Source organism: Grammomys surdaster, unplaced genomic scaffold, assembly GCF_004785775.1.
Source record: "Grammomys surdaster isolate TR1022 unplaced genomic scaffold, NIH_TR_1.0 165, whole genome shotgun sequence".
In the NCBI taxonomy this organism is placed as follows: Eukaryota; Metazoa; Chordata; class Mammalia; order Rodentia; family Muridae; genus Grammomys; species Grammomys surdaster.
Genome location: NW_021604613.1, coordinates 12,152,549 through 12,167,353, shown reverse-complemented (window position 1 = coordinate 12,167,353; position 14,805 = coordinate 12,152,549). Strand labels below are relative to the sequence as shown.

The following is a 14,805-nucleotide window of genomic DNA, read 5'->3' as shown; positions in this document are numbered from 1 at the left end:
TGTGATCCTGATAGGATAGACGTGTGTGATCCTGATAGGATAGATGCCCAAGGATATTCTGATGAATTCGACAGGTGTGGGTTAGTGCAAGGGTCAGACATTCATAGAAGGACTGGAACTCACCACCACTGGTTTTAGTCACCATTCTTAGATCAGGAATTCTAGCAGGAGACAGGAGAACTGGATAATAGTGTCCTTGAGACTTCATGGCTGGTCCTGAAGGGGAAAAATGCATTTTAGAGAGAAAATGCCTTTTCGTTTACATTGAAAATTTCTCATAAAAACATTCAGATATAAAGCTTAAACTTTGACAATAAACATGTATGGAAGTGGAAGCAATGACCATATATCCCTCTGCCCAGTGTATGCATTCGCTGACTTATACTCCTGATATGTTGATGAATAGGGAATAAAACTGTGAGAGGCTCTTCAAACTCTCTTCCATGTAGGAACCTGGAGATACTTTCAAGAATGTTTGTGGCTGGGAGTGGCGGTGCATGCCTTTGATCTCAGCAGTCAGAGACAGAGCCAGTTGAGTTCAAACTCTGTGAGTTCGAGATCAGGCTGGCCTACATAGTGAGTTCCAGGCTGGTCAAAGTGATATTGAGACCCTGTCTCAAAACAAACAAACAAAACCCCAAACCAAACCAAAATAGAGGATGGTTGTGTGTCACAGTGGCAAACATCTGCTGAGCATGTGTGAGAGTCTATCCACAGCATGAACAAAAAAGACATTTATACAACCCTGGGGACCTGGAAATAGCTGACGCTATTTCAACAGCTGTCTTCCTACGGCAGGCTGGAGGGGCAAATCTTTCCGTGCTCACCCAGGTACATGCAAAAAAAAAAAAAAAAAAAGGGGATGAGTTTCAGGTCAAGAATGTTGACTGAAAAACACAAATTTCAGACTACTAGTGACAATTTCTGTGCAGTACGTACACAGTTCACTGACACATTGTTTGGGAATTCAAACGTATGTGGTAATCATAAAAACAAGGAAGAGACTGACCAATGGACCATCACAGTTCAGCTGAGAGATGCCATCAGGAGGGAAGGGAGGGAGGAACAATGTGTGTGCCTCTCCTTTTATCTCGGAAGGCTGTAATTAGAACACCAATTACAAGTTTGTGGGGAAATGCTGGGCATCAAACCCAGAACTTGGACAGGCTAGGTTGGCGTTCTACTACTGGGCTATGTGTGTGTGTGAAGCAAAGTTATTAACATGAATGTGGGTGATCATCAGTAGGTATGTTTGTTAATACAACCACAGATGTTTTATAACATTCTCTATGTCTACTCAATATTTAACTGTAGCAAAATAACAAGAGACAAAATGAATTAAAACATTAAAGCAAAACCCTCTCATATCCTCCCCAGTCGTCCTGAATACTGCTAGGGTATATGTCCATCACTTTGGAGGTTACTGAATTTACTAGATAAGTGAATATTTCATCTCTAATCAGCAGTGGGAATGGAGCAGGGGCCAGGAAGTTCAGCCAGGCATCAACAACGGAATAAGCGAACTGTTACCACTTACCCAGAGCTGTGTTGCCTGAGATGAGAGGGGCTTCAGGGTACTTGGCTTTCAGCACCAAGAGTTCTTGGAGGGTTCCTGGGGCAATCCAGGTAGTTCTCTCTCCATAGAAGGTTAGGGTTTGCTTCTCTGGGTTCTCAGCCATCCTCTGAGGGCAAAGGACAGGATATGTATCTGTGTGTGTACCAGTCACTCTGGGTCACACCAGACCCTGGGTGGGTTGTATCCCTCTAGGAAGATTTCAGGGTTCTGGGGGCCATGTTTTCAGAAAGACATTCACTATATCCACTGATTAAAGCCTGGATTCCTGTAAATAGGTGGTCTTTTGGGAATAAGTGATCCTATAATGCAGCACCTGCTATTGACTACCTAGCCTGGGATGATTTAGCATTAATTCAATTTCATGGCTTTAATATCACAGTTATCCTAGTGACCCTAAATTAATATTGTCAGTCTGAATTTTTCTTCTAATATTCAAGTCAACTCTCAGTGGGTTCTTGATGTCTGTCACATCTTAGATGTGTCAGGGGCACCTCACATTTAATTTGCCTCAAACTGAGCTTCTCATAGCCTCTCTCAACCCTTGAAAAGGAACCTCAAAGGAAAGACAACCTGCCCTTCTGGAGGTTTTTCCATCTTGGTAACTGGTACCCTCTGGCTACACATAACACTGGGGTCAGGCTTGACTCTGTCACACGACATCACATTCAGCAGCAAGCATACTCAGACTCCACTTGGTCCTTGCCACTTGCATGAGGGGTCTAGCTACTGACCTTTGGGATGGTGTTAATCCCCTCACGGAACACGCTGCCTCTTTCCTGCCTTTCCCCAAGCTTTAGGAGGTTCTTGGCTCAGCCTCAAGCCGCATCCTGACATGACATCAGTAGGAGCTTGACCCTCGTCTATGTGACCTCCCTTATAGTGGCTTTTCATATACAGAAGAGAAATCCAAGCAGTGTTAAATATAGCATGGCCTGCCCTGATGGCTTCTGACCTTCCCTCTTTACTGTGTTCTGTCCAGGCTAGTTCAGCCCATCTGGATTAGGCCAGCTGTTGTCTTGCCTCTAGCAGGTTCACATTCACTATTCCCACTGCCTGGATGCTTCTCCCAGAACACCTCCCCATGATGGACTCCATTCTTCCTTCTAGACTCTCTCCAGACATTACCTCCTCAGAGGCGTCTTCTCTGAACACAGCACTGAAGATTATGACTACCTGTGTTCTAGCCTTGTTTCTGCTTGGTGATTTTTTTCCTTAGCTGTCCCGGAACTTACTATGTAGACCAGGCTGGCCTTGAACTCACAGAAATCTGACTGCCTCTGCCTCCTGAGTGCTTGGATTAATGGCACTATGCCCAGTTTGCATATCCATCTATCATTTTGCTTACTATCCTTTCTTACAGATTACAAGCTCCTAGAGCAGCGTCTTACTGTATAGTTAGTACTTACAGCAGTGCAGCGTGTTAAATGGATAGTTATTTTTGAATGAGTATATTCTCTTATATTTTGGTTGTGAGCCCATTCTTTAATGGCTGAGCCATCTCTCCATCCTAAATGAGTATATTCTCATTCAAAATATTCAGAATATTTTCTTCCCCCACAAAAGGGAGCTGGAGAGGGTTAGGGACATGTGCTGCTCTTGGCAGAGGACCTGAGTTTGGTTCTTAGCACCCAGGTTGTGTGGCTCATAACTGCCTGCTATGCCAGTTCCAGGGATCCAACACCTTTGCCTCCCATGGGCACATGGGTACACGTACACTCAGGTGTACACACCCACATACACACCATTGAAATTAGAAATAAATATTTAATAAAAGAGGGAAAAGGACTTTATAGAAGGGGCATGAGATGCCTGAGAAGGAGTGTTCACTATGCTTATGGAGGAGGGGTGGAGCAGGGCACCCCTGTTTCTGTCAGTCAAGAAACTTCCCCCAAATCAAGGGGCAGAGGAGGGAAGAGGCAGATGTTTCTTACAGTCGGTGCAATGGAGTTCCTGGAAAAACATAGGGGTGCTCAGCAAAGCTGAATGGTGGCCTGGACAGTCAACAGGGATACTTTCCAGATCACACAGATGAAAGTAATGGTGGGCTCGTGTTTTTAAAAGCCCAAGGTCAGCCTACTTCATGGGAGGAAGTAGGTTTCTGGATCCCAACCAATACTTCTCCCATTTGACATGTCACCCGAAGGAAGGATATGGTAGATTTATAAAAACTGGGTTCATAACTGGAGATTTAAACAAGCACATAAAATACCCGAATTGTCTTACCAGGAGTTCTGGGGGAAATATGAGCTCCTGGGTCGGGTCCAAGGGCTGGAACTCATCTTTCACAAAGAGCTCCGTGCAAATCTTTATAAAAGGAAGAAGGAGAGGGCTATGTCAGCTCAGCTCAATTGGAAAGAGTCCTGGAATTCCTGAAGGAATTAGGCAGGATGCACGCAGTGTGAGTCTCCCATTCTCCCTCTACAGGGAACTCGCTGTAACCCAATGACGTCAAATAGGGATGGGATTGCCAGAGAGCAGCTGATTGCCACTAATGGGGTTCCAGAGGAAAGAGTGTCATCGACTCTTATAAAGAGCATCCTGGGAAATGTCAAGACATCTCGTGAAAGTGAACAGATGCTAAAGAAGCTTGGGGAACCTCCACTGTGCCTACTGTTTCCTTTTTTTCCAATCACGGTCAACAATCTAGAGCTCTGGGGAAGTCCCATAGTTTTAGGGAAAATGACTCTAAGTGTATCTTTCTGTGTGAACACATACTTGTCATGACTGTTTATTGAAGGCTTTTACACATGTTAGTGTTATTTCATCTCCATAATTGTATTTAAAAAGTTATAATCTGAATTTTGCCCATCAGGAAAGGATAGCAGAGCAGAAACAGACCCAACTGTCCCCCTGTCTCACTCACATCTGCTTTAGCTTTTAACTTGTCACAGTCACTCTCTCACTGCCAGGAGAGATCCCTGAGGACACAGGAGAACTGAGCTGTGGGGTGTGGGGTGCAGGCGGGTTTGGGGTGCAGGCGGGTGCAGGCGCAGAGAGAAGAGAGAATCACAGACGTTGGAGGGTTGACAGGTCTAGTTTGCTCTTAACACCCTCCAACCCCACCGACCTTTCCACGGAAAGGTGCTTAACCTTTCTAAAGAGTAAATGAAGATAATGCTTATTTTGGAGGGTAATTAATTGTGATTATTAGATGAAGGGGCCTGACATTTGTCATTTCCCACCTCATGTCCTTTTTTTTTTTTTTCTGTCTCTCTAAGGTCTTTCGAGGTTCCAAAAGAACACATAGTTATTCTTGTAAGGACTCCTTGTGCCACTGCAGGTTGAGGTATTGCAGGTCAACAGGTCAATTGTTTTTTGTGTGAGAAGTAGCTTGGGCAGTACTTAGGACCAATGATTTAGTTCTAAAACCTAGAAAAAATATTTCACCTGAGAATTAAAGTGGCAAACAATGAATCAACATGCAGAAATGGGAAGTTCCAAACAGGTTTTAGGGCAAGACTTAACAGTTGTCCGAATGGGAGACGGTCAGGGGGTAAGGGTAAGGGGCAGTCACAGGCAGACCCCTGGCCACACAGCAGGGACACCCTGGTGAACTGCCGTGTCACTCAGCACTCGGCCTTCTCCACAGAATTTAACATCCTAGTATGTGCTTCTGTAAGGAAAGGATGGGGTCTTACTTTATAATTGTGTTTCTCCCTATGAGTAAATACAGAAGTATGTTCTAGCTTAAACACATCCCTTGGTGTTTGCCTCAATGTTAGTCAAATGGTACCTAGCGCCCAGCTGATGCTCAACCGAGTGCCCAAGTCTTTAAGGTTGGATGTGTTGACTCTTCCAAATGTTGATCTTCTGTGAGTCACTAGGGGGGTGTGCAGCTCGCCTCCTCGGGGTAACACCTCTGTATTCCATTGCACATCTTCTTTACAGGGTGTCAGTGGGAGGTGAGTGTGGACAGGTGGGTCTGAAGGGCACAGACACACAAAGGATGAGAGGGAGGTTTTCCCCAGGCCTGGCTCTGAGTTCCTTCACAGCATAGGGGTGTTAGTTAGGCTCTCACTGACCTCTCTATTTGACTCCTGTGAGAACAGGGCAGAGGAGCTTTTTGAAAAGGAGTATCTCTCAGATGGTAAAGCCAGAGGCTGGAATTCTGCAGTAGACTTTAAAGTGGTGGCCCTTAGCTGGCCCTTAGCTTCCCAGGTGACAATGCTGTCTCTGTCTCAGCTTAAGGACAGTTTTAGAACTTTGTTTCTAACCATGGAGATGATAGCCCCTTATGCAGTAGATACTTTTCTGCCATCTTAGAGGCTTTTGTTTCCCTTTTGTTCCATCCTTTCTAGTCTGAAGTCTATGAAGGGGAAAATCTGATTGTGATTTTTGTATGACCAACTCTGCCCAGTACAAACCTGCCAAGTGCCAGGTTCCTTCAACTGCTTGGGAAGGTTGCAAACAAAGCAGGGCGCTGTCCCTCAAATGCGCATGCTCAGCCGCTAGAGCTGGGTGGGCGTTAGGCAAGGCAGACAGAGAGAGAACAAAACAGACGGAGGGACTCACGTCACTTTTGCTTCCAGATGAGTCACTTTCCTTCTGATCCAAGCAGCACTGTCCTGTCCCTTTCTGCCGACAACCATTTGGCTCCTGAGGACATGAAGGATATGTGAACAATACTTTTTATAGGCAAATAAGGATGTGCCCTGAACGTCTGAACGATCTCTGTGAGACTTTAGACCCTGAAGCCACCTACTACTTACGGGGACAGCACAAGGCTGCTCTTGCTTTGCTTGTTTATTTATTTTTATAAGTTAACTTATAAAATACATACCATATAAACATGTAATATAAAATAGCACAATGTGCAGATGTCTAAAGAAACACTGGTCACCGGCATTTTGACGTATTTGTTTTATATTGTATTTATATCATATATACGCTGTATTCAGTAGATGGACATTGTTCATGGGGGTTACAACATCATGTTTATATCTGAGCCATTTTAGGGTAATGACTAGTGGTAAAATACATTTTTTATGGTATTTTTCAAGGAAACCATAGTATAGCCACTATAGTACATATATGATTTGGAACATTGGTCATTATAATTCACATGGAAACTTTACAAGAGGGAAATGCAGCGGGTGAGTTGGTGGAAGTTTTAAAGTGGTCCCCACTTGCAGCTCACCCATTTCCGTTTCTTGCAAACCCCACTCCTTGTACTTCCTGTCTCAGGTGGTTTCTCCTGCCTTGCAAAGCACTTCCTCCCAACTGTTTGAATCTCCTGTCCTTCCTGGTGTCTTTAGCTGCTACTTGACGACTCAGTCCAAGAAGCAAAAGCAGCTGGCTGAGCAAGCAGCCCCTTCTCTCCCACCGTAAGCTCTTAGAGTCCCTAGGATGGAGTGGTTTATGGTGGCTGAAGGAAATTGTGCTTCTTTGGGTTCAGTGGGTAATAAAAACCTCCTGTGTCCTCTCTGGGGCTGGGTTTCTTTCACTCTGTAACTTAGCAGGAGCCTGGGTGAGCTCTTGGAACTCAGTTTGGGCTTTATCTCCAGCACCTGTGTTCCAGAGACGTGGGTAACACCTACTAACTCTTAGGGAAAGGAATTGATTTAGCACGCTTGCTGGTATTTCGTCCTTTCCCAATCTGCTGGGTGTATAGTCTCTTCATTTCACTTCTTAGTGTGTCAACTCTGGCTCCCTCAGGAGGCAATTGAAATCTGGGACATACATGACCAGAATACCTGCCTGACTTGGGAATACACCCGTTGTATATTTCCAGGTTTATCTCTACTATGCGTGGAACCCAGGGACAGGAATATACACAGAGATGTTAGCCCATGGCTTCTGCTTTCTCTTCCTACATGGCTCTGCAGGGGCCTCATAAGCTCCTGTGAATACCCCAGCCCAGTCCCCACTGTCTCTATAAGGAGCTTCGTTGATCTTGTGTGCACATGTTGGCTCCTAAGACCTTCCCTTGACCATCTCAGGAAAGTACCTAGCCCAAAGGTACAGTTGAAGTCCTATATAGACAATGATCCAGAAAAGAGCAGGCATATCGCTTTGTCTGTATAGACTCCTGAATAACTGCATAAGGACCACAGGGAGGTCCTCTGAGATGTGAGGTGCCCTTCGCTTCTGCCTAATGTATTCCCACACATCCACCCTGTCCTCAGCAAAGGGTCATCAGATGCGCCATCTTGAGAGTATGTCAAATGCTATTCAGTCAACAGCATTCTCAATGTGAGTAATTATTTGTTCAACTCTTACTAACTGCCAAGCAAGACATTTGAGTTTTCACCAGAGAGGCATCTCTATTTTCGGAGGCTGCTCCCTGTGTTCTCGGAGTGAATTTTAGCTTCTACTCTGCAATTTCACCTTCTTTTTCTGTTTTCCCATTCCCAGTTGCTTGAGTTCTCAGAAGAAACCTTCTTCACCAAAGCAAAGCCTGGCTTGAGTTTTAGTGTTTACAGACATCGTCTCAGCTGCACTAGATAGATGCCCTGCCTAACTGGTGGCAAGTGTCTAGACAGCTGGTTAGCTTGCCTGACTTCTCTTTGTGGTTCTAGACCACATCAAAGGTGGTGTAATGCTCACCTGGTCTACAGCAAGTACTGGCAACTCCAGTGAGTCCCCGTCCCCTACCCCTTCCCTCCATGATGACTTACTTTGTCTGTCTTAGTTGGTTGTAATGCTCTTACAAACCCCATTTTTGTGCCCCTAGCTTTGACCACCTGTTCTTCTCATTCCTACTCCATACGACATGTCTCTACCCACCCACCCTTGTGTACTCACCATGCAGAAGGTCCTGCCGCTCTCCAGAATTGGCCGATACCCAGTACACCGACAGAGGTTACCTGATCAGAGGGAAAACAAAGCTGTGAATTGCTTGTCTCTACTGCTTATTTTTTCAGATTATTATTTATTTATGGGCATTTATGTGTGTCTGTGTGTAGATGCTCTTGGAGGCCAGAAGAAGGTATTGGATTTCTTGGAGCTGGAGTTATAGATGGTTGTGAGCCACCAGTGTGGGTGCTGAGAACTGAACTCTGGTCCTCTGGAAGAGCCGAAAGCACTCTCAGTGACTGAGCCATATCTACTGGATTCTTTTAAAAACTGAAATAGATCTAACAGATTTTCTTTTTCTTTTTTTTCAAATTTTCTTTTCAGTTCTGGAGAATAGAACTCAGGGCCTTGGACATGCTAGGATAACATTCTACTTCTGAGTTATGATTCTAGTCCTGATGTTTAGCTATTGATAATAACTATTTCAAATTATGTAAGACAGTGGGATCTTAAAAAAGCAATTCCCAATGTGTCACTAGACAAACGAAGTGCCACGGATGGTCTACCAGGTGTGTTCCTCAGAGGCTCTTAGGTCACTGCATCAGAATCACCTGGTTGTATTTGTTAAGAACCTGAATCTGACTCTCTGGAACCTGAACCTCTGGAGACAGGCACGAGAGCCTGCATTTAAGAGACCAGTGGGCCATCTTGTTGCATGGTAAAGTCTGGAATCCTCACATCTCCAAGGATGAAGGTGAAGGTCTGAGGGCAATGAGAGAGTGTAGACTCTAGTTCATCTCTGATAGCCTGACTAAGAAGTTTAAGCTCAAAGGATGTGAAAGCTATGGGTTGGTAAAGAATGGGTGGATTTCTCAGAGCAGCAGGAAAAAGATGGGGAGACCAGTTGGTCTGGAGGAGTCATGTAGAGAGCAGGAAGCATGATAAATGGGGCTTGCTCAAGTTTTAGGACTGATGAGCTGCCGAAGAGAGACCCGTGGAAGGTGGGGCTTTTAGATGGATTAGTGTGATTCTCTGATTATTATTAATTATTATTTTATTGGGGAGTGAACCCCAGGCCTTTGCCCATAATAACTCCTTATCATATGCTCGGCTCTGATCTTCTGCAGTTGAAGGAAGAGATAAAGATAGAAAGCTAAGGAGAGCAAAAGAGAGCAAGGGAGGGAGGGAAGGGGAAGGGGGGAAGGGAGACATCAGCAGCTGGAGGATAAGGAGCACATCTGTTTTCATCTGTCTTCAATCTTTGAATTGAGGACTTGTTTAGGGATTGTTAACACCTGAAGGTAATATTTATTAACCCTATATGTTTATGAGGCTAAAACTGTTACAAATCTTTCAGACGAGAGGCTTATTATGAATTGAAATATGCCCCACCCGCTAAAGATACAAAGTCTTAAGTCCTGGAAACTGTGAACACAACCCTATTAGAAAATGAGCTCTCAGTGGAATCATGCTGTGATGAGGTTGTCCAGGACCGGAATGGGCCTAACCCAGTGGCTAATATCCTTAAACAAGTGGAAGATTTATAACCCAGACAACAAAGGGAAAGGTGTGGGATAGAAACAGACTGGAGGTGTGCAGCTCATGAGCTCAGAAATGCCAAGGCTCAGCTGACACCCATCAGAGACTGAGAGGAATAAGGAAGCCATCTCTTTAGAGCTTTCAGACACAACACAGGAGGACTGATAGCTTGACTCCAGACTTAACGCTTCCAGACTGCATGAGAACTTCCTGTGTTTTAAGCCAGTTGTGCTATGTCTGGTAGGCTCATGGATTCAGGCCCCTGGGAAGCATGTGATAAGTCAGGAGACAGAAGTGTGGTGGCCGTGGGTAGATGACTTGACATCTTCTGTATCTGCACACAGATGTTAGAAATGACTGTGGCTTGGCACTTGAGCAGGTCAGGGATAATGCTGACGATGGTGTGGGGAAGCTTGAAAAACCGTTTCCCTTCTGCCTGCCTCCTGTGTCACACCTACCTCCCAAGGCTTCCATGAGCTGTTCCTCTGAGGGCTGCGGGTGGTTCCTGAGCAGTGTGTACATGGACATCACCATCCCAGGGGTGCAGAATCCACACTGGGTACCATGGGTCTTGGCGATTCTCTCCTGGAAGGATGCATCTGTGGTCACATCTGCCCCCACAGACTCTCTCCAGGGTCTGCGCCTGCGCCTTTCTTCTCTCTGAGCAAACATGGCCCACCCCTTCGTCCAGTTCTATAGATTCCATTTTCTAGGCAGCTCTCTGAAGGCAGTGGTTCAGAAGCTACATCTCACAACTTTAATTACTTTTCAGGGTCAAATGCTCTGAGACTTCTGTTTGGGAATTAGCAGTATGCAGCCTACACTCCCAGTGAGAACAACTCTCCAGGATTCAGTAATTATTAGGAGGGTGCACAGAAGTTTCAAAACTGGTTTTCTTGAACCCTCCACCCCACCCCCCATCTTCCACGGCTTAAGTCTCACAGGAGGCTGTGTGGTTTTGACTGACATGGAGACCATTGCTGATCTCCTGTTGTCTTCTTTAATGTTTTAGTGTGTTGGCTCAAAAATCTCAGCTTTCAGGGACTGAGGATTTTGTCTCTGTTATTTAAAGTGTGATCTGTGCTCTGCTAATACTGACTTCTTCTGGGAAACGGTAGGAACTCAAAAGGGAACTGAGCAGAACTCAGGTCCCTGCTCCAAACTGCTTGACCAAAATCTGAACTTTTAGCAAGTTCCAGGTGACATTTGGGAACACCGAAGCTTGGAAGCTTGGCTCTAGATTTAGTGTATAATGCTTGGGACCCCACGGTGCTGACTTTGCTGTGTCTTGTACGACTTCCTAGCAGACTCTTTTCTGGGACCTTCATCTTTACTGACCTCTTTGGAGTTGACTCTCAAATGGTTAAACCAAGAAACATTTGGGCTATTCCTGCCTAAAATCCCTGAGCATGGGTTGATCTGGCTGTAACTCCCAAACTCCGGTGACAACGACAGGAGAGCCAGTGCCAGCACATGTCCCATTACCCTTCAACCCAAACACTGCTGCTTCAGCAGCAGGCTGAGTGCTGGAGGGGGGACTGTTCCCACCCTCTAGGGAAGTTACTTTCAGACTTCTCTCAGCCAAATTCTGACTTTATTTCTCAAATGTTTATGCTACAGGGATGATCCCTAAATTTTATCCCATAGAGACATTGTTTGATACCAGTTGTACTATAAACTGGAGTAGATATTGAACACAGGCTATAGAATAAATGTCTCTGAAGGGGATAGGGCAATATACATTAAATATATATATTATGTCTGTATGTGCCTGAGTATATGTATGTGTAACATGTATGTGTAGTGCTGGTAGAAGTCAGAAGAGGGCATCAGATCCCCTGGGACTGGAGTTAGAGGCTGATATAATTGATATGACTACGGCTGAGATTTGAACCTGGATTCTCTGGAAGAGCAGCCAGTGCTCTTAACCACTGAGCCATCTCTCCAGCCATGGGTATGTTATTTATTTTTTGATATAGCATCTCATGTATTCCAGGCTGGCCTTGAGGTCACTGTGTAGTGGAGGATGGCCTAGAGCTCCCAATTGTTCTGTCTCTACTTCTCCAGTACTGGGGTTTAAGTATGTGCCACCTTGCCAGGTTTCTGTAGTCCCAAGGACTTCAAGCACAGTAAGCAAGCACTCTGCCAACAGCTAGAACTCCAACTCCTCACAGGCATTTTTTCTATAGCCTGTGTTCAATATCTACTCCAGTTTACATTAAATTGGTATCAAAGTTTTTAAAATCTTGATATTATTCAAATAGAAGAAATAATGAAAGATGACCATTTAATCAAGTGAAGGTGAGTTTTAGCTGTCTCTTACATCACCGATCAGATGTTATCACCCTGATCAATGAGTGTTGGAATATCCAAAGCTCTCACATCACAACCCAGAAGGTGGAGGTGGGACCATCTGTATAGCCTTTGGCAAAGGGAAGTTCAGAAGTGAGAAGATTGGAATGTGTGCTTACTTGCACGGGGTGGAGCCTGGTCTTGATGCTTCCCACACCTTCCACGGTGGTGACAGCAGCCCCATGCAGGGAGCACAGGGGCACCAGGCAGGCCATGACAGAGAAGTGTCTTTGGGTGGGAAACACAAAGAAAACCAAGTGAAGTGACACAGTTCTGCCCTTGTGGAGAACCAGGGACTAAGAAGGGCAGCTTTGATGGACAGGGGGTTGGGAGTAGGTGTGGGTGGGCAGGGGGGACACAGACTGGAGAGGTGGCAGCTCTGATGGAGCAGGGAGATGAGGGGACTGCAGGGGTGACAGATGAGAGCGAGCCAAAGCACCCTCTGCTCATTCTACACCGCCTTTAAGAACTGGGGATCTGCCGGGCGGTGGTGGCGCATGCCTTTAATCCCAGCACTTGGGAGGCAGAGGCAGGCGGATTTCTGAGTTCGAGGCCAGCCTGGTTTACAGAGTGAGTTCCAGGACAGCCCGGGCTATACAGAGAAACCCTGTCTCGAAAAACAAAACAAAAACAACAACAACAACAACAAAAAGAATTGGGGATCCTTAGTGGGTATCAGGACATCCTGAACATCGGAAAAGTCTTCACAGTCTTAAAATAGATTCCCCTAGGAGCTTTTAATCATTAAACTCCCATTCCTCAAGTGGAAAAGGTCTCATGTCACCAGAAGGGTGGCTGAATTAGTCTTCATTGAACAATGACCTCATGACAAGCAAAGGCTTCTTGCCTTTTGCCTATACTAATGCCAGAGTGTTAATTCTTTAAATTAACGTTTTCTTGTTAATTTAAGCTCTCTGAGTAAAGTCATTTAACCATGTGGAGGAGTCTATGTTTTGATGTCATCTTGGTTTGGACCATAGATATGGATGAAGTTCAAGTTGTAGAATCTGACTCTTACTTAGAGGGTGAGATCATGGTCCAGGTCCTTGCTCTGCAAGGTTGGTCCAGTTCTGTAGAGGGAGGTCTTGTTCCCCAATTGATTCTTGATTTGTCAGTAAAGAAGGCGGGGGGCGGGTATTGCTGGGCAGAAGGTACAGGTGGGACTTCTGGGTTGTAGGAGGAGGAAAGGAGACACAAGGAAGGAGAGAGAGGTCCTTTCTGCCATGATTTGGAGGAAGAAGAATGCAGCAATCATGTGAGATCTTGGGGAGAGCTGGGACCTGTGGCCAAGGATGTTTGACAGGGGCTAGGTGGGACTAGCCACTGAAGTTTAGGGCAGGTGGGAAGATGGAGATAATAAATTGGTAAGGGGACACTTTTCCAGGCAGAAGAAATCTGCACTCAGCAATTGTGCCTAGAAGGCAAGTTGTCAAGTAACAAACTGTGTGTGCGTGTCTTCTATCTGAGGAACAAAAGGAAAGCCGAGAGGGGCTCACAGCACAGCTGGTCCCAGTAAGTAGTTTAAAACTACACATGACACAGTTCAAGAACAAAGAGAGCATTAGCTTCCAGGCCAGAAAATATGGGTTCAAGTGGTTGATCATTAAGTTATTGGTTATATGACTTTGAACAGGTCATCTCTTCTTTTTGAGCTTCAGTTCCCTCAAGTATGGAATAAACTGTTGGCTTTTCTTGATTCTTAATCTGGAATACATAGATAGGCCTGGAAGGTCATGGTCTCCCAGAAATGAAATGCAGAAGGCAATTAGTATGTGTATGTTATCAGAGTAAAGGGCTCACAGCATTTGTGGGGATTTTTCAGTGGGATATAAAATGTGGAGTCACTAACCTTGTCTTCTTGCACACTGGATCATGTTGTGACACCATCACAGTGCAGGCTCCACAGCCTCCTGTTCCACAGGCATACTTAGTTCCTGTAAGGCGTACTGGAAAGGAAGAAGTCAAGGAAAAGATGCAAAGCAGACATTTTGCCTCTGAGATAGCTGCTTCCCTAGGGTGTCACTACTGTGGAAAGTCTTTGTGGGATGACATCCTGTCTGAGAAGCCTATCTGTGAAGCTATGTGGCTCTGGATATATTAGCCTATTCTGGCTTGTTTCCATTTTGCCTTGTTTCCATTTACAGAGAAGGAGTAATACTTACATTGTCAGACAAGCTTATATAGGCATCTTGTAGGGTTTAAAGCAAAACTCCTTAGACAAACCCTACTTCATTACAAGGTATTATTTTGTCTTCTTCTGGCTCTAATCATGTAACTGGGGGAGAAGATCTATTTTTAACAACTCAACACATTATTAATTTTGGCTTGTAATAACCCAGCCTTCCTCTGGTTGCATTGCACCCGAAGAGGGGTGATGAGTCATTAGATCTATTCTCCTTGCCTTCAGGTCCCACCACGAGCATCCTTTGTAATCCAGGTAATTCCACAGCTGGGCTCTGCCTCAGTTCTGTCTCTATACTTATCTTTCTCCCCGTTTCCACATAAGATTGATCAGCTGTGGCTAAAAAGGCTTTAAACTCATCAACTCTTTACTATTCTCTCTCTCTCTCTCTCTCTCTCTCTCTCTCTCTCTCTCTCTCTCT

At 45.1% G+C, this 14,805-nt stretch overlaps 1 protein-coding gene across 1 annotated transcript in view; it reads right to left on the bottom strand.

The window, feature by feature from the left end:
- Positions 1–14,805, bottom strand: part of LOC114619805 (aldehyde oxidase 2) — an 88,603-nt gene that overhangs the window by 70,361 nt on the left and 3,437 nt on the right. The window contains exons 3-10 of the mRNA XM_028765734.1: positions 14,052–14,148; positions 12,322–12,430; positions 10,309–10,435; positions 8,321–8,382; positions 6,089–6,172; positions 3,800–3,880; positions 1,538–1,682; positions 124–216 (exon numbers count right to left, since the gene is read on the bottom strand). Coding sequence (XP_028621567.1) covers positions 124–216; positions 1,538–1,682; positions 3,800–3,880; positions 6,089–6,172; positions 8,321–8,382; positions 10,309–10,435; positions 12,322–12,430; positions 14,052–14,148 — 798 coding nt within the window. The remainder of the gene's footprint in view (positions 1–123; positions 217–1,537; positions 1,683–3,799; positions 3,881–6,088; positions 6,173–8,320; positions 8,383–10,308; positions 10,436–12,321; positions 12,431–14,051; positions 14,149–14,805) is intronic.